The sequence below is a fragment of the Pipra filicauda genome, unplaced genomic scaffold, assembly GCF_003945595.2.
Source record: "Pipra filicauda isolate LSUMZ 115617 unplaced genomic scaffold, ASM394559v2 scaffold72_size3293161_pilon, whole genome shotgun sequence".
In the NCBI taxonomy this organism is placed as follows: domain Eukaryota; kingdom Metazoa; phylum Chordata; class Aves; order Passeriformes; family Pipridae; genus Pipra; species Pipra filicauda.
Window position 1 is genome coordinate 3,198,988 of NW_024104898.1, and position 23,825 is coordinate 3,222,812.

The 23,825-nt window shown below is 41.7% G+C and overlaps 1 protein-coding gene across 2 annotated transcripts in view; it reads left to right on the plus strand.

The window, feature by feature from the left end:
* The window catches only part of GLP1R (glucagon like peptide 1 receptor), a 91,223-nt gene that overhangs the window by 37,577 nt on the left and 29,821 nt on the right, over window positions 1–23,825 (plus strand). For both annotated transcript variants that reach the window (XM_027735125.2, XM_039389476.1), the window contains exons 4-5: window positions 19,629–19,738; window positions 22,363–22,469. In XM_027735125.2, coding sequence (XP_027590926.1) covers window positions 19,629–19,738; window positions 22,363–22,469 — 217 coding nt within the window. The remainder of the gene's footprint in view (window positions 1–19,628; window positions 19,739–22,362; window positions 22,470–23,825) is intronic.

Below are 23,825 nucleotides of genomic sequence, written 5' to 3' on the forward strand. Positions count from 1 at the left end.
TCTGTATTGGCATCGTGTTATGGCACTGTAGTGAATTTTGAAGCAGCCTCCTGATTGTCTTGCTTGCTGTGACTGAGTTAGTTTGAGCAGTTTTGGTGTCTGTTTCTTTGGAGTAAATGAAACTAGAAGCTGTGCCCCAGGAGTGCATTGGATTCTTTTCAGTCCAGGACCTAATGATTTGTCTGTACAACTATGAAGTCTTCCAGTATGACCATACATGGGCCATTGGAGGACTTCTGAACTACCAAACTCTTATTAAATCGTGAATGTTTCTTGTGCCAGGTAAAGGGCCAGGTGGCTTGTACGCCTTTAAATGATGTCGTCCATGAAGCTTCAATGCTTTGTGATTCCTTATGTTCTCTAGATTCACTTTTCTCCTAGTTTGAAATCCTTTTCTTTGTTTAACTAATAACTTCTGTTGTCATTCACCTTTGCTGGAATCACTTGTCTCCTATAATTCACTTTATTATATGTATTATCCTCTTTTCACTACATTATGTGTTACAATACTGATGCCTGCTCCTTTGTTCTCCCAGATCATCAGGCAAAGTACAGCCTGGGGACCCCTGGAAACAACATTACTGTTCAGCCTGTGACGTGAAAGACCTGAAAGTCTCTCTGGTGGGAGAATAACCCAGCAGTAATATCAGATCTCTGATAGTAACCTTGTGGCTGCCTCTGGCTACTAGAGGTGCAGTCAGTCTGATGAAATAGTGGAGATCTGCTACCACAGCTGTACTTCACACAATAATTTTGCCTGGTCACAGAGCATGAACCAAGCTTCATGTGGGGCTGTGGTAATGCAGAGATCAGAGACCAGGTTGCTGCTTCAGGGTACCTTTAGTTGCAAGGATACATCCAGGTCAGCTTCTTCTCACTTTCCCCCGCTGTAATCTACATTTGAGATCCTCTTTCCAGCACTCCCCGTTTGCTCGCTGGCAGAACTTCTTTACCTGATGTGTCTTTAGGTAGGTGTGGATGCTGCATGAGGCTTTGGGTGGAAGTGGGGCATTACTCCAAAGTGCCAGAGGTTAGCAGTTTGCTCCTGAGGATTTTATGCTTTTTTAAAGCAATTTCCCTGGGGCTATGAGATAGACAAACCTTGTGGTGCAGCAGAGATGATGGAAATTGTCTGCACAGTCCCCACCCAGCATTAGTCTCTGACTTAGTCCTGGCTGTTGTTTAGATTGTAAACTAATACTTTCCTTCTTGTGTGGTGTCTTCCTCTACCCAAAAGCTGTAATGATAGATTTACACAATTGTAATCACATCATATACCGCAATATTGCAGATCCTATTCCCTGCTATACAAGCAGCCAAAATGTAAGTGTTGAAATGGATTTTGTTTGGGATCAGATAGTTTAATCTGTGATTGTTGTGCCCACCAAGGAGAAGGGCTGAGAAAGGAAACAGAACCTTGTTGTGTTTGTCAAGGTGTTACCACAAGTGCTTTGTGTCTATGGCATGCTCAACCATGACCCAGGTGAGAGAAATTTTCAAGTAGACTTGTGCCTCAGCAGGGATTTTGTTACTGACTGCAGATGGGGTGGCTAGTAGCACAATGCCCTCCCCACAGAAGAGTGCTCTGGGCTGGGCAGGTGGCAGCATGGTGGGGAGAAGGCTGGTGGTAAGCACTAGTTTGGAGTTGGAAGCGTAATATAACTGACTTTATCTGTATGTCTTGCTCAAATGTTGTTCCATGAGCAATGTGATGCCACTGGTGTCCTAGGCACACCATATGTGGGCCACTGGAAAAGCTTCTGCAGCTAACCTTTTCCTAAATGTGGTTTAGTGCTCCCCACATCCCCTTGCTATCAAATGTGGTTATTGAGGGTTGATGTTCAAGCTGCTGCACTCCTGGGGCATCTGCTGTGTTGCAGGATTAAATCCACTCTTCTGGTCCTCTTCCCTTTCCCTGAGTTGCCTGTGTTTGGGCACTGTTCAAACTCAGAGGGGGAGGGAGTTTGGGGACAGAGCACCAGCAAAAACAAACAAACAAAAAGATGCTTGCTCTGTCCTGTGAGACCTCCTATGGGTAGTGATGCTGCAGTGGTGAAACTACTGTTGCCTGTGAAAGGCAGACCGAAGGAAACAATATATGTTGTTTTCTAGAGGGGTTTATGGAAAGTCCTACAGGCAAGGAAGCAGACATTTGTGTGAGTTTTCTTTCAGACTGTTTTTGAAGTATGTGCATGGCAGGAACATTTTGTTCAAGGTACCAAGTTAGACCTTGTCTGGTTTAATCTCTCTCATTTTTTGTTTAATCATGCGGTTTCACAGTTTGAGATAGTCTAAAAACCAAGGTAGCAGATGGCTACGTGAGTGAATAGTTAAAGTACCTGCTTGTCTTTTTACGTGCAAGAAAATAAATTTCACTTCAAATATTGGATACGGTGAAGATGATTAGACATTTATTAAACTTCTTCCATTCTTTGCATTAATAAAACTAAGCTTCCAGAAAGCTCTCCATAATGCTGAAAAGGGGTGTGACCTTTTTTCAGTGAAAAAGATGTTGCTTTGCATTTGCTAACCCATAAGCAATTCAAAATTTATACTTCCTTGCACTATAAGCTGTCTCAAGCTAATTGGCAATTTCAGTTTGCTTAAAGTAATAATAAAATCTTAGCCTTTCAAGTTCACCTCTGCCTGTGTTTGCCAGTCTCCATCTGGTAGTACACCAGAGAACTCTAACATATGTTGTTCATCTCAAGGGTAGATGTAGGGACTGTTGGCAGAAATAATTTTTGAAGTAATTAACAGATAGATATTATTAACATGCATTTATTTTGGACCATGTGGCAATGCCATTCTCCATTTTATCAATTTTCTTTAAGCAAACAAAATATATTTTTAAATAAATTGCTGGTGAACTTCATATTGAGCTACATGCAATAGAGCAGTGGTTTATGACTTTTCAGCTGGGCTGAGATGTGACTGTCCTTTAGGGACAGTGAAAAGCTATCTACTGATTCCTCTTCTGCTGCAATCAAAATACATCAGATGTGTTACAGAACACAAGGAGACCTTGCATGTGACCGGACACTGAAGTGCGTGAGTGGGTGATGGGAGCAGCTGCATGTTGTTCGTGTCAGGTTCATCTGGTCACCTGAGGCCTTCTAGGAAGAATTAAGTTTTCTATATTGCTGGACATAGTATTAATGCTGGACAGCCTTGCTGTAGGATATCAGCTTGCTGTGATATTTAGAGCAGATGGCAGGACTTCATGTTTTCCAGCAATTTTTCAGTTATAACTGTATCATATTTTTGTTTCTTTTAAAGTAGTTCCTTGAAAAGTACTGTCAAGGATGTCAAGGCACACCTCAGCAGAGACTTAGCTGAGCCTCATCCTGCGACTGCTTGAGAAGTTTCCCTCAGCTGATCTGACCATGAATAGGGTATGAGAAATGAACACCATTAGATCCAGCTGCAAGGAAGTTACTGGACTGCCTCTATGCCTTACCCATGCTAGTTGAGCAGGTAGCTAGACAAGTTTGAGCTTACCAATTACCTTAGGCTTCATCTATGCTCTCAGTACACACTTGCATAACTGAAGTATATATTATCTACTCACTTTTGTTTGTTTGCAGTACCAGTATATTCTTAAATGGAGGGACCTCAAACCTTTCTTCACATTACTTACACTTCAGAACTTGCAGTTTTTAATTGCAGTGGACAAGGAGTAAACTGAACTAATTAACAGCCTAGATAAACATAGCGCTTGTGTGTGCTACAAAATTAAATGCCTTGCTGAAAGCAGCTTATTAATTATCGGGCTTACTTAAATGTTGCTAATTAGTAAATTACTGATTTTCCCCTCCCCTCCCCCCTCAGAGTCCCAAAAGATGGGATAAAATATGAATGCCTGATCTTAAAACAGCATAGGTGGAGAGCAATTTGCTTCAAGAGCCATATGGCCTGCAACTCACTTCTTCCTCCCTTTTTCAGGAATCCCTGGCACTTCTTTTTCCCAATACCCTCAGTTAAATTATGGTGAAGATACAACTTAGTCTACTTATAGTTTTATATAAAAGTAAGTGTAAAAACAACTCAGTCTTTGCCTCTTGAAGTTATTAACTCTCTTTGAATTTTTAATAGTATTTTCATTTGGTAGAACAGTCATGTAAAGAATTTGTACTGCCTTAATAGGTGTCTGCGTGTAAGTAGTCTAATTATAGAACATCCTCCCTTTCATGCCATTTCACAAATGCAGCTTTAATGTGAAAATGTGCTAACCTATACAATGACTGCACTTCCTAATCATGCACCTGGTTTTATTTGTTTAGCAGTATTATCCTTTCCCATTTGTGTGTTTTGTTGGTAACTTTTGCCTTGACAGTTTTCTGTCATACACTAGATTTTTCCCCTGAGAGACCTAGGACCCTGCTATGAATTTTGAAAGTGTGTCTAATCCTCCTCAGACATGCTCCAAATGGTAACTGTCAGGATTCCCATGCAACACTTTATTTTTCCTTTGAATAAGAACAAAGTTTTTCTGGGCAACATGTTTATGAGAGAACCTGGGTACATGACTAGTTTGACAATAATAATGATGGTTGGTGCCTGGGCAGAGTCATCTGACCCTTCTGGTTCTAATTTACTTTTTGACAATTGGAATGAGCAGAAATGAGTTAAGCAAAAAAAGGATCAAGTGTTCATCAGCATATTTCCTCTGAAGGCAAAAAATTGGCTTTCACACACAAAACCTGCCTGATAATTGTCCTGGAGCTTAACGAAGCAGGGCACCAACAATTTCCTTTAAGCAGAATGAAAGCATGGGTAAAATGTGGAAAATGTGTTGGTGTGGCTGATGAATGATAGTGGGCCTCTAATCTTTTAAAAATGTGAGGTAGCGTTGGCAGTGGATATTCAAGGAAAGGATTGTGCCTTGGCAGGAAAAGCAAAGTTTAAGTCAAAAGGATTTTATGTCCATCCAAGTACCTTTCAAGCAATGAAAATTGAGTGGAAACAAAAATGAGTGGAGAACTTAGGGAAGATTACCAATAAAATGGTGTAAGAGATCCCAATTTTGGGTTGGGTAGGTCCCAACTTTGGGTTGGAGGGTAAGAATCAGTGAGATTAATGTAAAGCTTGGCTTTGTAATGGAAAGGTAAATCCAGACCTACCTGCAGCTTTAGTGGCCTCCAGTCACTATTGACAGAAAAGATGGTGTTTTTCATAATAGAAATGACTTGGTGCTTTCTTCATTATTTGTAAGAGCTTATATTTAGTAGCTTACAGGTTTGTAGAACTCTGCTTGATGAGATTCAACAAAATCAAACTCTGTTTTAAGGCTGATGTTTTTCAAGAACATTTTTTTCAAAACATTAGTCTATATTTCAGCGTGTGGATGAGGAAGAGTAATATGGCTCCTATGCTATTGGTGATATGACTTTTGCTGCTCATGGGGATGAATTCCTTATATGTGCTCCCTGGACGTCCTTGAGTTTGTACCTACTGTCTCCAGAGGCTACATCAGTGTGGAGCAGTGTTCCTTTCTCTTTAAATATTGTGTGACTGTTGGGGCCAGATGTGCTTTTGGTGCGTGGGCTGAGCGGGACTTCTTGTGCTCTTGTCAGCTGCAGTAGACTCCAGATCTGAGAGCAGAAGCTCTTAATTGACTTCACCTCACCTTGCTGGTTGGCTGGAGGAGGAGATGCTGCTGGGGTGCGATGAGGAAGGCTGAGGAACAGGCTGGTGAGAAAGGAGATTTGAGAGGCCGGAGTGAAGTTGCATTTTAATTATGGTGTTTTTGGAGAAAGGCAAGCCCAAGTAGGAGCTGAGAGAGAAATAGGAAAGTGTGTAATGCTTTCATACATTGTAATACAGCATAGAAGTAAGCACTGCAGCAACAGGAAGGGCTGGAGAAATTAGCTGAAGAGGAGAACCAAGGAGGGGAATGGAATTAGGGGAGAGAAGAATGGTGTGACAGTAGCTGAAAGGAGTGGGGCAAAAGAGGCAGAGAAAAGAGGAACAGGACAGGACAGGAAGGAAGAGAAATGTAACAGCTTGAAATTCAGTTATCAGTTTTCCCTTGTTGTATAGCAGAGAAATCCATTGGCCAAGCATGGGGATATCTTGATGTGGCCCAGGGCAGTGTCCTGAGTGATAGAAGTAAGAACTGTATGTCTTTTTACATTTGAGCTCGGTGGGTTTGGGGTTTTATTGCATAATACTACCTACAGGGGAGAGACATGAATGAGAGGAGCCCTGCAGAGAAAGACTTGAGGTCGATGGTTGATAGAAAAACTCAACATGAGCCAGCAATGTGAATTCACAGCCCAAAAAGCCAACCATGTCCCAGGCTGCACCAAAAGGAGCACGGCCAGCAGGTTGAAGGAGGTGATTCTCCCCTTCTACTCTGCTCTTGAGAAGATCCCACATGGAGTACTGCATACAGTTCCAGTGCCCCCAGTATCAGAAGAAAGTGGAACGGTTGGAGCAAGTCCAGAGGAGTGCCATGAAGTTGATGAGAGGATTGGAGCACCTGCCCTATGAAGAGAGGCTGAGAAAGTTGGGGCTATTCAACCTGGAGAAGAGAAGGTTGCATGGAGACCTTATAGCAACCTTCCAGTATCTGAAGGGGGTCTCTAGGGAAGCCAGAGAAGGGCTCTTCATCAGGAACAGCAGTGATAGGACAAGGAATAATGGGTACAAATTGCAAGAGGGAAAACTCAGGTTAGATATTAGGAAGAAATTTTTTACTGTGAGAATGTTTAGACACTGGAACAGGTTGCCCAGGGGCATTGTGGGTGCCCCAACTGTGGCAGTGTTCAAAGCCAGGTTGAATGAGGCCTTGACCAACCTGGTCTGGTGGGAGGTGTCCCTGCCCATGCCAGGAGGGGTTGGAACTAAGTGATCTTTAAGGTCCATTCCAACTCCTTAACATTCTATGATTCTATGAGGATGCAGCTTATATCTGTAACACAGATATAAGTCTGCAGAGAGTGTAAGAGTGATGTTTGAGGAACTCCTTTAGCAGTTGATACAATTTCTCTTTAGAGCTTCAGATGCTTTAGCTCATGTATAAGCTTTTAACCAATGCCAGAGTGCACAGCTTGCTCAATAAAAACGTCACTCTTCAGTCTGAAATGCATGAAATGCTTCATTGTATTTGTTCTGCTTTGAAGTATCCGCATTCTTTACCTTCTGTAGGTAGTGGGTAATACTTGTGGAATTATAGTCATCTCTAAATGAAGTTTGATGGTTTGAGTTCCTTTTTATGATATGTTTTGCAGGGGTCTGTGCTGAAAGCGTGCCATTCTTTAGGATTTTTTTGGACTATCTTTATAACTGTCCCGTGAGACATGATAAATTTAGGATTATTGAATCCTTAGTTCTGTATACCATTGGTTTTGAGGATAACTAAATACCACTAATTTCCTTCTTGCCAAAGATTGGCTGTTTGTTTGCAGCACCTGGCATTGGTTTTAGCCTTTACATTCTGGAGCTTCTTTTGCACAGAAGCAGCATCAACCAACTGGTGTTTATTTGCATGTTTACTTCCTTCTTCCTCCTAGCTACGCATATTTAACATACTAGTTGTATGTTGGTTTTTCTCAAAGTTGTTTTTCCTAGCTTTAGCTCAGCAAGCATTATGCTAAGGATTTGTCTAGTTGTTTCCTTTCCTTTTAGCTTGTTTTTTCCTATCACTGTCTGCATGTTTGTTTGTTTATTTAGGAGTGGTTTTCGTTTATTTTTATAAGGCCTTAGGGCATGGGCATGGTAAAACAGATCCCTTCCTCTGCTCTGGGAAGACTTTAGTTGTGTCTCTTGCATCCTTTTAAGTAAACTTTTTATTGCATAACTTTGTTGCTTCATTTTAATATCTCGGAGATGGCTTCTATTAACTACATTAACCAATCCAATAACTTTAAAACACAAAACCTCTTAGCACTGTTTTTCTAAGTTTATTTTACATTAAGCTACAAATCACGTTTGTTGCAATAAATTTATTGTATTTATTCTGAACAAAACTTTTAATGGTGCTTTTTGGTACAATACCAAACCTTGACAAATTTGTACCATTATCATAAATACATGTTTTTCATAAACTGCCTCCCTTTATTACATTTAATTCACGTATCTTTTATAGTTCATAAACACTCTTTATTGAAAACCTGATGCACACATAACATACATGCATGCATTTTTTTTTTTTAAGTGTATTTCAAAACATTGTTAGGTGTCTGTGTGGTCTAGCATAGGTAATACAGCCTCAAAGTTACTCTAATTAAATGCTTGGAGGGTATAACTCCTTTTGGGGTAACACTCTGTGTTTAAAAAACAGTATTGTTTTTCAGACAGCTATTTTAAATTTTACGAGATATCAAGTCCTACCTAATGATGTATAACTTTGCAACTTAATGAATGCTTTATGGTTTGGCATAGTTCTATTTGCTCACACAACCTTTATTGGCCACCATTACGTGAGTAGTTATTAATGATGAAGCTATAGTCTCTGTATATTTTTTTTTTACAGATTTTATTCCTTCACTATGAAGAATGGGTTTACTTGTGAGATATGTAGTAAAGGGGGCTCTTCTCTGCAGGATCATTGCCTCATTAACTGAGGAAGGTTGTTCTGAGTGAAGCAAGATATTGCAGAGCTGACAAGGATGATCTCTGCACTAGGTGAACTGAATATGCCCATGCAGAACAAATTTTGGGGCTGCATAATTATCTTTATTGTATAAATCTGACTTTTTTAATGTGACTAAAATGTGCTCTTTATTTTTTGGGTCATCTCTTTACACATACAAGATAATAGCCCTTAGTGTTCACTGGGGAGCTGAATTGTTGGTAGTCTTTGAATGGACCATACAAATCAGAAAATGCTGCATTTGATATAGACTTGATTCACTCTGCTTAAATATGATTTGACATTTCACAGTAGTAAGGATGAATAATTTCACAATAAATTATCTTCCTCTATTCTGAATAAAACAGTGGATTCTGTTGGAAAAAAATGTATGGCTGTATATGTAGAAACAGTATTATTGGAAGGAACTAAAATCCATATAAGTAGCTTGAGCTTAACACTTCCTAATTCAGGAATCTTTAGTGTTGTTGTGTTAATGTACTTTCAGAAGGAATATTTTTAAATAAGTATTTATATGCAGACAGTATCCCTTGGGTGATGCCAGTCAGCATCATCTCCATCTGCAAAGACTCTGACTTTGTGCTTTTGATAGCACAGCACAGGATTCAGGCTCTGAGGATTTCTACTGCATATAGGGTGGGATGTGCAGCCTGTTGCATGGCCTGTGATTGCTTAATTGGACCTTCCCTTGCTCCGTGTAAAGGTATTTGTTAGGTCTGCGCAAGCTCACATCAGGTGATCAGTGCAAGTTCTTGCTGCAGAAAGAGAATAATTTTAAGTAATGTTATATGGTTCGGGTAAGAGGTGGGGAAAGAAATTCAAAGACTGCCATCATTAGGGCCTAGCTTGAAAGATCCAAGAATCCCTCCAATCTCTTCCAATAAAAAACAATAGTACTGCAAAGAGGAGTGACAAGAGGAGCTAAAAAAAATCAATGCATCCACACTCCTACCGAGGGACAGACATGAACTTACACAGACCTAACAGATACCTTTACATGGTGCAAGGGAAGATCCAGCTAAGCAAGCACAGGCTTTTTTCTTGTCATTAATAAAGAAAAGGAGTTGAAATGACTAATACACTACAAGGGAAGAGAAATAGTGGAAAGGAATACTAAATTAAGTACCTATAGTTAAACTGCCTGTTGAGGTAATATAATTTTGGACGATGCTCGGGTAGGCAGTGAGCCCAGCACAAAGGAGCATTTTGATAAATGTGATTATTGGGCAGTACTGTGGGCTGGGGCTCCTCTGACTTCCTGGAGGCTTCAAGATCAGGCTGCTCCCTACTGTTGTGTTTTAAGCTGCATGAGTCCTGGGTTTAGGATGTCTTTGCAGTAAGCAGCACCAGGGTTGGGACTGAGTGACAGTTAGCAGCAGCTTTTACAGCCAAGAGTCATTCCTTTCAGGAGAGCATTGCCCAAGTCACACCAAGTGATAGCTGAACAAAGGCTGCTGATGGGGGCACAACCTCCTAAATTCTGATAAATTGTTGTCCCCATCAAAGGGCAGGTTGCTTATTTCAGGAACAAACCAGTCTGCATTGAAGACTGTCGTGATGCTCTCATGCTGCAGAGGTCCTTGTTTTATGGAGAAAATTGTTACCTTTTCCAAAACAATTCCCCTGCTGGAAATAGAGAATGGATATTAACAGAGGAGAGGTCTATAATACTTGACACAGAGTAGACAGACAAAACCGCAGTCGCTCGTTCTTCTCATTCTCTCATCTCTCTGCCTGAATAGAATTGATTGGCTAGGACATGCTGTAATTTATTTTTACAATGAATAATGTTCCAGTTTATCCTCAGGAACAGTTGGGTGAGTAATCTCACACTGACCTTGACATCCTGATGTTGTTAAATGCAGATCAGGTTGGCTGTTTTAAACAGAGAAGTCACTCAGTTTGGGTTTTTTTTCTAGCAAAAAGGGACTAATAAATAAATGTTTGTGAGCCTCTTACCCATGTTCTCCATATGTAAAAGTATTCAAATACTTATAAGATTTGATTTAATTTGATTTACAAGTTCACTAGATAGATATTATTAACTTCAGTGCTAACTCTATCTTTTGTCAGCTTACAGAGTCTGAGTTTTGGGCATCAGTCCATGTTTCAACGTGTAATTCTAATGAGATGTGTGATTGACACTGTTCAAATAAACTGATCTCATTAAGCTGCTGTTCCAAAGGTTGTGCAAGTTTGTGAGTGCATTTAACTTAAAGGTTAAATAAAATTGGATTCCCTGTGCACCAGCTGTAGATATATTTGTTTGTTTGCAGAGGAAGATAGCCAATTCTAGAATGCAATAGAATGATTGGAAACACTGACTTTATGGTAACAAAAAACATTACAAGACAGGAAAAAGGTATTGCAGGATAGCGAGGAGGCAGGAACCACTCAAACCTTCAGAAAAGTTTGTTCATCATGCTGATCTATTAGAACAAAAGCTGATTGTTGTATGTTTGGTATTTTCACTGCATTAAAGGTAAGAGGGCCTGAGTCACTGTGAAGGATTCAGGCATGGACAAATGTGAATCACCTCTGACTAAACCACCTGCAAGCAAGAAGCTGAAATTGCTCGGCAGTTGCAGAGGAAGCTGTGTGCGTGCCTTCCTTCTGTCTTGGCTCACAGGCCACCTCCAAGCATGTCATTGTTAGTTTACCTCTGTGTGTATTAATAACTGAATTTTTTTCAGCAATGGCATCATGTGAAAGCTGAAGGAAATGAGTTTTCTGGTGAGCTGTGGATCAGGCCCATAGCAAAAGCAGAATGTGTACATATAGCATCTCCATTTATCTGTTTTAGGACATTGAAGATCTCATCCATCTTAATATATATATATATGTATCATGCTGTGTGAAATTTGGGACTCTTGGGACTGTGGCACTGGGCAGTGTCTTCTGGGGGACTTCTGCAACTGATCACACAATGTTCAAAGATGTCAGTGCTCCTGGACTGGGTTTGCCTCACAGGTCCTTCATGGTGCTGGGGCTGGGTGTGCCCAGCTGCAGGGGATCAGGAGTTTCGTGTGTGTGGTGTATATCCATTACTGGGCTGTTCATGGCTCCACGCAGTGATGTTGTGTGGGTACTGTGGTGTTTGACGCATGGCTGAATATAATCTATTTCCACAACAGTGAAACTTGTTTTCAGATTTCTGAGAGTAACTTGCTGCCTACAGGGCATCAGCCCTGTGCTCTTTTCATGTCCTGGTTCGTGCAATCTCTCAAATCTTTCATAAGCATCTCTGTATTTATCAACCAGAATCTCAATGTTGCCTTAAAGTGCCTGTCAACATTTTTTAACTTTTTCTATCTCATAAGCATTTTGGCTAATAAATTATTCCTTAGACCAGATGTATACACTCTCACATTCTGATATGCAGTCTCTTCTATTTTGATTTTTGGTTTGATTAATTATTTTACTTCTTAAGGCTCTTTCTGGGTACAGGCAGCCCGGTTAGTCTTCAGTTGCCTTTGAGTCCTGCACTGATGAGTTTTGGCAAGCAGTGAGGCTATGGTAACGTGACACAGCCAGCGTGTGGCTACCCAGAAGTCCATAAAAGTATTTGTGACTTGTAGACGTGGCAGGACTGTTCCTGTCCAGTGTAATAGCATGACATTATTTTTTTCTTCATATTTAAATAGATTACCTTGTCTTTCTGTCTGATGGCAAATTTCATGTTTCATCTATTGCAAACACTTTGATTCTCTAATATATGCCAGGCTTCAGCATACAATAGATTTTCCTCTTTTTTTATTGATAACATTTCTTTTTAAATAATAGAGAATTAAAATATGTCATGGTGATTTGAAGATAAAATAAATACACTGAGGCTAAGCATTCATCTGAATTAGACCTTGCCACTAGAAAATACTGACGGGGTGGAATTCACAAAGCGTTTCAGAGAATGTGAAATAATGTTGGGGTTTGGGGTTTTTTGTTTGTTTGCTTGTTTTTTAATTAATTCTCCTTTAGCAATTCTTTATCTTTCCTTTTTTTTTTCCAGGAATATAGTAGAATTTCTTTTTGTGTGAAATTGTATAAGCTATAACCATATATTACAAGACAAAATTATTCGAAGAAACAGTGGCAGTCAGATTGAACTTCTGAGTCCTGTGATCCTCTGGACTTAAACCTCCAGGATTTTACCTTCATTGGCTTCAAATATATAATATTTACTGATTCCTAATTCCTAACGCTGCTTTTGCATAGGTGTTTTTACTGGCTTACTTCAATATGCTGTCCACTAATCCTGAGGGGGAAAAAAATTATGCTTTCCTACTTGCTACCCTCCATCAGGTGTGAGATCCGTAATATTGTCATAGAAGCACAGAAGGGTCAGGGTGGAAGGGACCTTAAAGATGATCTAATACCAACCCTCCTGTCCTGGGCTGGGACACCTTCCACTAGACTAGGTTCCTTAAAGCCCCATTTAGCCTGGTCATGAACTTTTCCAGGGAGGTAGCATCCTCAACCTCTCTGCACAACCTGTTTGAGTTCCTCACCACCTTTGTAGTAAAGAATTTCTTTCTAACATCTAATCTAAACCTACCCTCCATCAGCTTAAGCTCATTCCCTCTTGTCCTATCACTACATGCTCTTGTGAAAAGTCCCTTCCCAGCTCTCTTGAAGCCCCCTTTATGTACTGTAACATGCTATAGGGTCTCCCCAGAGCCTTTTCTTCTGCAGGCTGAATGGCTCCAGCTTTCTCAACCTGTCTTCATAGGAGGGGTGCTCCAGCCCTCTCATCAACTCAGTGGCCCTCCTCTGGACTTGTTCCAACATCTTTCTTGTTTTGGGGGCCTCAGAGCAAGAGGCAGAACTCTGGGTGGAGTCTCACAAGAGTGGAATAGAGAGGCAGAATCACCTCCCTCCACCTGCTGGCCACACTGCTTTTGGTGCAGCCCAGGACAGGGGTGGCTTTCTGGGCTGCAAGAGCACATTGCTGGGTCATGTTGAACTTCTCATCAACCACCACCTCCAAGTTCTTCTTCTTCCATTCTCTATCCAACCCCTACCTGTTCTTGGGATTGTCCTGTGCACAGGACCTTGCACTTGGCCTTGTTGAACTTCATAGTGTTCACACAGGCCCACCTCTCAAGCCTGTCAATGTCCCTCTGGATGGCATCCCTTTCCTCCAGCAGGTTGACTGCACCACACAGCTCGGCGTTGTCAGCAAACTTGCTGAGGGTGCTCTCGATCCCACTGTTTGTGTCGCTGACAAAGACATTAAATAGTGCTGGTCCCAATACTGACCACTTAGGACTGTCGCTCTGCACTGCTTTCCACTTGGACTTTGAGCAGTTCACCACAACTCTTTGAGTGTGACCATCCAGCCAGTTTTTTATCCACCAAGTGGTCCATCCATCAAATTCACATCTCTCCAGTTCAGAGTCAAGGATGTTGTGCAGGAGAGTGTGAAATGCTTTGCACAAGTCCAAGTAGATGATGTCTGTTGCCCTTCCCTCATCCATCAATGCTGTGACACCATTATAGGAGGCCACCAAATTTGTTGTGATTCACCCTTAGTGAAGCCATATTGGCTGTCACCAGTCACCTCCTTATTTTCCATGTACCTTAGCATAGTTTCCAGGAGGATCTGCTCCATGATCTTGCCAGACACTGAGGTGAGACTGACCAGTCTGTAATTCTGTGGGTCTTTCTTATTTCCCTTTTAAAAATGGGGGTTATATTCACCTTTTCCAGTCAGTAGGAACTTCACTGGACTTCTCAAATATGGTGAATAGTGGCTTAGCGACTTCCTTGTCCACTTCCCTCAGGACCTGCAGATGTATCTCATTGGTCTCTTGAAGCTGTGTCACCATGGTAAGGAGCTACAGGAAGAAGTGAACAGGCTGCACAGTATTCGAGCGAACAAGCAGAAGATAGGCAGATTATTATTAGAGACATTACAGCCTCAAGACTCTTGGGAGTCTCAGTCCTCCATTGTAGTGGAGAAGCAGATGGACTCAGGACCCTGCAGGGTAATTAATCAAAGGCATGTTAGTCAAAGGTGTGTTAAAGATGAAGTCTGGAAGCAGGTCACGGCATGTAACAGGAGGAAGGTTCCTCTTCCTGCTCAGAATTTGACAGATAGGATTGGCATCCTCTACATCAGGTATGAGGCTCTGGAACTAGAAGGCCAGACAACTGATGAGGTGAGCAAAGGTCCTTCTGGGATAGTGGGGCCTCCTAAAACTCTCTCCCAAGGGCTTGGGTAAGGAACATTACTGGAAAACTCTCCAGTCTAGTCAGGCACTCTGGTTACTATCTGCTATTGGTTGTTCAAACTGGCAGCGATGAAATAACAAAGAGAAGTCTGAGGACAACCAAAAGAGACTTCAGGGCCCTGGGATAATTGGTAGAGGGATTGGGAACACAAATAGAGATTTCTTCGATTCTTCCAGTAACAAAGATTGATAGAAATAGGCAGGTCCATCAGGTCAATGAGTGGTTCTGAGGTCAGCATAATGGGAAAAATTTTGGGGTTTTTGACTATGGGATGATCTACTTAACACTTGGTCTACTGACACCTAAGGGGATGCACCAGTCTCACAGGGGAAAAAGTACTCTAGCACAGGAGCTAGCAGGGCTTGTTGACAGAGCTTTAAATTTGGCTTAGAAAGATGAAAGGGACAAAACTAGACTTGCCAATTATGAACACTGGGATGGTGTACCAGAGCTTGAGGAAGCGAGCACTAACGCAATCCCTCAATCTGCTTCACAAGGTGTTGGCTACAGTCTACCACTCCTGAAATGTTTCTACACCAATGCGCGCAGCATGAGGAACAAACGAGGAGCTTGAAGCTTTGGCCCAGTCCCAGAGATTTGATATCATTGGCATAAGTGAAACCTGGTGGGATGAGACCTGTGACTGGAGTGCCTGATTGGACAGTTACAGGCTCTTCAGGAGGGTTAGACAGGGCAGAAGAGGTGAAGGAATGGCACTGTGTATAATAGAAATGTTAGAATGTATGGAGCTCACAGTTGTCAATGGCACAGTTGAGAGCCTCTGGATAAGAATCAAGGGACAAACAAATAATGTGGATGTCATTGTAGGGGTCTACTATAGACCTCCTATGATGACAATGAATTATTCATTGAGGAACTAAGAGACACTTAAAAATCAACTGCCCTGGTCCTTATAGGGGACTTCAACTTGCCAGAAATTAACTGGAAGCACCACACAACTGGTACAACCCAGGCCAGAAGATTCCTAACGGGTCCTAAGGGACTTGGAAAGATGCTCTCCTTGATCTCCTGCTTGTCAACAGAGTGGATCTCGTGAGCGAAGTGGAGATTTGGTGGCTGTCTTGGCTAGAGCAACCATGAAGTGATCAAATTTAAAATCTCTGTTGACAGGAGGAGAAGTGCCAGCAAAACCTCAATTCTGGATGCGAGGAGAGCACACTTCAGGCTGCTCAGGGAATTAGTAAGCAAGGTCCCCTGGGAAAATTTTTGCAGGTGCTGGAGTCCAGCAGTGATGGTCACTTTTCCAACATCACCTCCTAAGGGCACAGGAGCAGGCAATGCCCAAGTATCAGAAGTCAAGAAGGTGAGGCAGAAGGCCAGCTTGGCTACCAGGAATCTCCTCTTGAAAATAAGGCAAAGAAGGAAGGTGTATGCCCAGTGGAAGCAAGGTCAAGTGACGGGAAGAATTCAGAGATGTTGCTTGCCATTGTAGGGAGAAAATTCACGCAGCTAAAACTCGAGTGAAGTTGAATCTGGGCAGAAATGTGGGGGACAATAAAAAGATTTTTTTCAAATACATTAATGGCAATAGGCAGTATAGAAATATCGTCAGCCTGTTACAGGATGAGGATGGTCACCTCACAGCCAGGGGCAGAAATAAGGCAGAGATGTTTAACACTTTCTTTGCCTCTATCTTCAACAGAGATTATGGACCAAGAAGGTCTCAATGCCCTGAGCTGTTGGACCATGACTGCGAAAGTTACCAACACCCAGTCAACCCTGAAATTGTGCAGGATCTGCTGCTCCAGCTGGATCCTTACAAAACTGTAGGCCATGATGGGATTCATCCAAGAATCCTCAAAGAGCTAGCTGATGTCATTGCACAGCCTCTTGATAATTTTTGAGCAGTCTTGGGATTCTGGAGAGATCCCAACTAACTGGAAGCTGGCAAACGTTGTCTTGATTTTCGAGAAGGGCAAAAAGGAGGACCCTGGAAACTACAGGCCTGTCAGTCTCACTTCAGTGCCTCGTAAAATTATGGAGAAGGTTATTCTGAGAAGTATTGAAAAACATCTGAAAGACAATGCAGTCATTGGTCACAGCCAGCACGGCTTCCTGAGAGGAAAGTCCTGCTTATCAAACCTGATTTCCTTTCATGACAAGGTAACTCACCTAGCTGATCAAGGGAAGCCAGGAGATGTAATCTTTTTGGATTTCAGTGAAGCTTTTGATACTGTCTCTCACAGGATCCTTCTGGATAAAATGACCAGCACAGAGCTGGATAAACACATCATGTGGTGGGTGAGCAATTGGCTTATGGGTCGAGCACAGAGGATGATAATGACATCAAACTGGCGACCTGTCACTAGTGGAGTTCTGCAGGGCTCCATCTTAGGCCCTGTGCTCTTCAATATCCTCATAAATGACTTGGACACAGGATTGGAAGGGACACTAAACAAGTCTGCAGACGATACAAAACTGGAGGAGCTGTTGACTCCCCTGCAGGGAGGCCCTGCAGAGTGACCTCGACAAATCAGAGGACTGGGCAATCACCAACCATATGAAGTTCAACAAGGGGAAGTGCCCTTGGGATGGGGCAACCCTGGATGTACGGACAGTCTGAGGAATGAGATGCTGGAAAGCAGTGCCACGGAAAGGAACCTGGGGGTCCTGGTTGGTGGCAAGTTGAATATGAGTCAGCAGTGCCCTGGCAGCCAGGAGGGCCAACCATGTCCTGGGGGGCATCAGGCAAAGCATCGCCAGCCAGTCGAGAGAGGGGATTGTCCTGCTCTGCTCTGCACTGGGGCAGCCTCACCTTGGATATTGTGTGCAGTTTTGGGCACCACAATGTAAGAAAGACATTAAGCAGTTAGAGAGCATCCAAAGGAGGGCAATGAAGATGGTGAAGGGCCTTGAGGGGAAACTGTATGAGAAGTGGCTGAGGGCACTTGGTCTGTTAAGCCTGGAGAAGAGGAGACTGAGGGGAAGGTGTGGCTGAAACACTGGGGAAGACTCTGGCAAAAAATTTATTAAATACCTCACAGCCTTCTCCATGTCCTGGGTTGCCAGGTCTCCCATATCCTTCCTGAGAGGACCTATATTTTCCTAGTCTTTCTTTTATTGTTGGTGTACCTGAAGAGGCTGTTTTCATTACCCGTGAGCAACATTGAAGCAATATCCTAGCCTAAGGAAGTGGTTGGCACTGGCAGTAGATAATGAGAGCAGATGAAAAATGTTCATAGCAGTTAGTTTCTGTGAAGGTATGTGTTGCAGGTGGTTACCGAATATCTCTTTCTGGTTTTGTGTAAACATACACAAATAGATATCCTTAATAGTAAGAAAAAAACTCCATCAATCATAACTTAATTTTTATATCAACTTTATATTATTTCTCGCTGGTATATTCTGTGTACTAATTACAAAGGCAAATAGGCTATGCCTACCAGAACCATTATCAGTCACCATTTAGCATACTCATTAAAAATGGCTTATTAGAATATTAATGTCTATATTGTTTTTTCAAGCATCACTGTTAACTTAGAGTACCTAATACAAGTCTGCTGCTGACAATTATCAGATTACCAGTTGCCAACTAATATGCAGAGCCTACTGGATTGTTATAATTTCAAATAAGTTTTAAAATTTTCCTATTGAACAGAAATGCCAAATTCTAACAAGTTCTATTTTGCAGTAATGAGGGAGCTGACAACAGGATGGGGTTGCAGCAGGCAAGGATGGGTTTGAGAAAAAGTTGTAATTGAGAAGCACTTTGGATGCCCTTGTAGGACTGAATCCTCCTAACTGAGCTTCTACCTCAAAACATTGTATATTTCCAAACATGCTAATCCTGGTTGAAGGATTTACTCAGCTTTTGAGGGGTAGCTTTGTAATATAGAATAGGTCTGTTTACTGGGTCAGAAATGTGATTAGTAAGAAACTTTCTTTGCAAAGTATCTGACACTATTACTGTACTATAAGGACAACTCTATGTTGCTTATGTATACAGCTGTAAAAGTTGTTAGACTTCCCCAATTCTCTATACACTAGAGAGGGGGGTTGTTTTCATACGCTATGGCTGAGTGCTCCTTTTCCTTTCCACTTTTATTTTGGTGCTTCAGTCTGATGTAATTGTATTATGAGCCATTTCAACATACCTGCTTTTACAAGATCGAGCAACTAACTGCTTCAGAAAGGTGTTTAATTTATTGTTGATTTCGTTATTCAAACACATAGACAGAAGGAATAAAAAGGAGCACATGGGTAGTTTAGACAAAGATTTATGGCTTCATTTTGTAGCACAGATGTCTGTATAAGCATTTACATTTGGAAAGCCTGTGTTAGCATATCTCTTCTGAGGTTTCTCTGAGTCTGTATTCTCTTGGAAAAGAAAAAGCACATTTAGTCTTTGTGCACCTTCTTTTCCATGTGGATTTTGTAGCTGAGGCTTAACTTTCCCAGAATTTGTGTGTCTCAAAATCTAACATTTCAGCGAGCTGGAAATTATGGATGTTGTGAAATTCACACAAACATAGCGGCAACTATTTCAGGCTATTGTTGCTGCTGAATGGTCAGCAGTTGTCCTGGAGCACGTGCCATCTGATCCCTTGGCAGCTGCGTATCCTTCAAAGCCTCTCCAAGGATGAGTAGCAGAGTGTCAGCCGCAGGCAGGGAGTGGGTGAAGCTCTACCTCTGCCATGCTGCAGCTTCCCCCTCCATCCAGGAGGATGATAGGTGAGGAAGGAGGGTTTTATGGAGGCTCAGAGTGCTCTGTGTGCCTTGCCCCTCAATGAAGCAGGCTCTCCTCCTGTTAACCCTGTGGCTCGTTTTCTCCTGGCAGTGCTGCATGGGCAGGTGTACCGGTTCTGCACCTTGGAGGGGACATGGCTGCTGAAGGAGAATTCAACCCTGCCCTGGAGGAACCTGTCTGAATGTGAGTCCTCTGACCAGGTAAGAGTTTTTCACCCCTCTTGATGCTGTTGTTTAGGACAAAGCAGAAGAGAAGAGGATAATAGTCTTTGGTACCCATGCGGTTTTGTCCGGTCAAAGTAATCTTTTCTGTCTCACTTCGGTGAGCCTGATGGTAAGAGATGTCAGGTCTCTCCCCTTCAACAAAGGGAACATGGAGCGTAGACTAGAGTAGGTTTAAGTGTACATGAGAGAGCCAAGAGAAGTGAATCAGATCATCCCAGCTGTGGTGCAGTGCAAGAGCTCAATGCAGCTCACCCCACTCACAGGAGTGACCTAATGTTATTCCTTTCCTTTCTTTCCCATTGTCACGTCATTGTAATAGTGACCACTTGCTCTCTCTGTCTTGTTAGCAGCTATTAAAGTGATTAAGATGAACTGAACTGAAGAATATTTGCTTTTCACCTTTGGGCAGGGGGCAGTCCCTGCCTTTTTTTTTTTTTTTTTTCTTTTTTTTTTTTTTTGTCTTTTTACCTTAATTTTCTGTGGGCGATGGAATTAGGCTTGTCAGTGTTATTTTCTTGCCCTAGTGCTTTATACTCTGCAGGGAGCTGAGACACCTGGCACCAAATGAAGGAGAGCATAGGGATTTCCAGAGGATTTTTGACAGCCATTGGCGTCAGCTAGCACACTGTGTGCATTCCCATGACACGTGATACCACTACTACTGTGAACCTCCAAGGGCGATGCTTTTCCTCACAGAAACTGAGTGCACTCTCTCTCTATCCCAGAGTACTAGGCACTAGTACATTATCTAGTCTAAACAGTTCAAGTTCATGAAAGTCCCAAGTGCTGCGGGATCTCTGCCCTCTGTAGTTCCCATTACTCAGTGCCTCATTCTTCAGAGGGAATAATGGCTGCAGAGTAGGAGGAGATGGAAGTAGAGATAGTTTCTGTTCTCCAATTTTGTAAAATTTAACCTTTTCCTCTAATTTGCAGCCTTATTCCTTGTCCCTTTCATTTTCTGGGGAATCCCAGCAGAGCACATTTTCATAAAGCAACCTGTAAGCTTAGTCATTTGACTTTTCCTTCTTTGCCATTATGGTTTCTTCTAGAGCTGTGTTGGGACATGCCAAGGAGCGAGATACTTTAGTGGTAACACTTAGTCATTTGGCACCTGCCCCCAGATTTCCATGAACTGATCTGGATTCTGAAACCCTGTGTACACAATGTCACTCCCTGAAATGTGAACAACCATGTTTGGTTTCCCAGCTAATGTATATAGAGCCCCCTAATAACTTACTTTGTTTTATGCATCTGGCACATGAGAACAAGAGCTTGGTTTTTATAAGTTTGCTATGTGTTATGTTACGGTTGTTACTAAAACAAATTCTAAAGGGGATGTTAGTGAATCTTTATAAAATAACATTGTTTACTCTATGTGTGCAGTGTAATTTTGATCTGTGTACATGTTTTAAACTGTTGGGTTTCAGTAGTTTGCCTCAGCTTTGATGCTGAAGAGATTTTTCTTTTCATAAGCTAGCTCTCACATCATTCCCTTTAAAGCATTAACCTAGCAAATCGCTGAGGAACAGCCTGTTCACCTTAAATCCTCCTGACTGTGCAAAGTACATCTGAATAACTATACTTAATTTTTGAAGTGCAAGGAATGTATTCCTTTGTACAGCACAGGTCTCATGAGTCAGTTGCAGAATTAGCAGCTTGAAGAAGGGAAGTAAAATGCCTGAGTCTATTTAGACAAAGATACAAACGTAGAAATGAACCAGAGTAGTGAATATGAATGTACCTCAGAGGCTGAGCAATAAACCTCTGTTATAATTCAGACCTGCCTGTACCTTTTCAAGAACTTCTCTTCTCTGTAAGGATTTTGGCCAGAATTTTCAAACAAGGGTCTCAGTTATCATGTCTTCAGCAGTGAATCTGAAGAGAGCCCCTGCTCAGGACTGCAGGTGGTACAAGAATCCCCACTGCTCTGGTCCACACCGGGTCGCTCCATCCCAAGCAGGATGTGACACCGAGGTCATGAGATGCTGTTGGGCTGTGGTTTGTTACCAGGAGGTTGCATAGTTGAAGCAGAAGAGAGACTATTTGAGGGCAGAAAAAAAGTTTGGTTGCATGAATGCAAGTCATGCTTTGCCTCAACATCAACAAATGGGATCTGGCTTGTTTTATTTCTGAATATTGATGTAACCAAAGGACCCTGCTCGTTACCGCAGTAAGGAGACTTGCTTGAAGTGTTCAAGTCTGAAAAAATCACTTTGCCATTTTTACTACAGGACTGAGTTGTGTCTGTGCTTCTTGCCACTTATTTTAAGACTTGCTTGTGTGGTAATTCATGCCTCTCCAGCTTTATTATGAAATAATGTCACATTATCTATTTTTCTAGCCTAGCTGCAAAACTCAACTGTTAGAGTGAACACCTGGGAGCAGCTGAGGAATTAAGATTAAATTTTTATTTCTTTAGAGTATATGGAAAGTGGAAGACTGATTTGATATGTGCATTTAAACTTAAAAGTAGGAGAATGATTTCTGGTTATCATTAAGAAAAGTTAGAAAGCAGCTGGGAGAAAAGAACTGAAGCCCATGAGCTCTGTCTTTTCCCCCTCCCCTTTCTTGTTTTTCTTTTCTCCTTTATATGCTCTCAGGATGCACCAGAAGAACAGCTCCTGAATTTGTCCATCATATACACCATTGGATATGCTCTTTCCTTCTCTGCCCTTGTAATAGCAACTGCCATTCTTCTTGGATTCAGGTAACTGGCAAAGCTTTGAAGAGAGTGGAGTAAAGGTTTTATGTTTTTCTGTATGAACGTGTCAGACTTCGACAGAAACTTTTGATTATTTTTTCTTTCCTTCCATCACCTCATAATTTCTCTATCTTTTGTCACTTCTGTGTTCCTTCTGAAAAGAATTTCTTCTCAAAATGCAAGTAAAATTGCCAAATTTTTGCAGTTTCCTGTATGAATATGTGGAACATATACTTTTTGTCAATTGGAATATTTTATTGTGACAATTTTTATTTCAATGAAATTTCCACTGGAAGAGGTGGTAAAAGAAAGAGATGCCAGCATTCCTTTGTGGTGTCACCTTGCAGATGAGGCACAAGTCTGAGATGGGCAAAGACATTTAGGAGAGAAATTTTCATCTTGTCTTGCTTGGAGCATAAATCTCAGTCTGGCCTATTTCCCAGCCCTCACGTGCAAGGTGTGCAGACAGGGATTTTTTAAACAATTGTTGTTTTTGGAGAACTTTTAGAAATTCTTACTTCTTTTGCAATATAAAAGAGAACCTAATTTTGAAACTTGAAAAGTTTATGTGAAATAAATTGCTGTCACCTGGCCATATTGATGTATTGAGTTCATCCAGGTTTGCACCTACAAATTCCATGGAGTGCATTGAGAGACTCTTGGTTGCACATGCCAAAGATACACTGTGTATGTTTGGTTAAAAAAATAAAGAAAAAAACCCCAAACAAACCAAAACACAACTTTGGACTCCAAGAGAGATCTCCTTTTTTCCTCTGTAAATGCAAGAGACATCTTGATTCCAGCCAGACTGTCCTGTGGTTTGGGGATGCTGAGCATAGGAGACTGGTATTTAGAAAACACAAAGATGTTCTGTTGTGGGAATGATGCAAACCTTCTAATATTGTATCACACCTTTTAGCAATGTATTATCCATCCTCCTTGCAGTGGAGAAGCATAGGCAAGCAATCTCAAAGAAGTTTTAAAATGACTGCAGAAGTGCAGAGACGTGCTCACCCTCTGTGAATGCCATGTGATAATTATGAATTGTACGTGTTCTACCTGTGCAACTTTGGGACCCATCTGACAAAACACCAGATGGTCTTCAAGTCTCCAAATGTCTCCCAGGATAAGTGTTTTCTCCTCATTTCACCTATCAATGACACTTTTTGAGTAATCTTAGCAGCCCAAATGTAAAGGTCACAGAGCACAACCATATACTTTTTGAAGAAAGGAAGAAAGGATGTGCGTGTTTTCTGGCAGGGAGCAAAGAGCAAGTTTGTCACCAAGGACTGGTAGGAGAGAGGGAATTTTGATGCCCTCACTTTTGTGGGGTGATGCTTCAGCAATTTTTCCTTCAGCTGT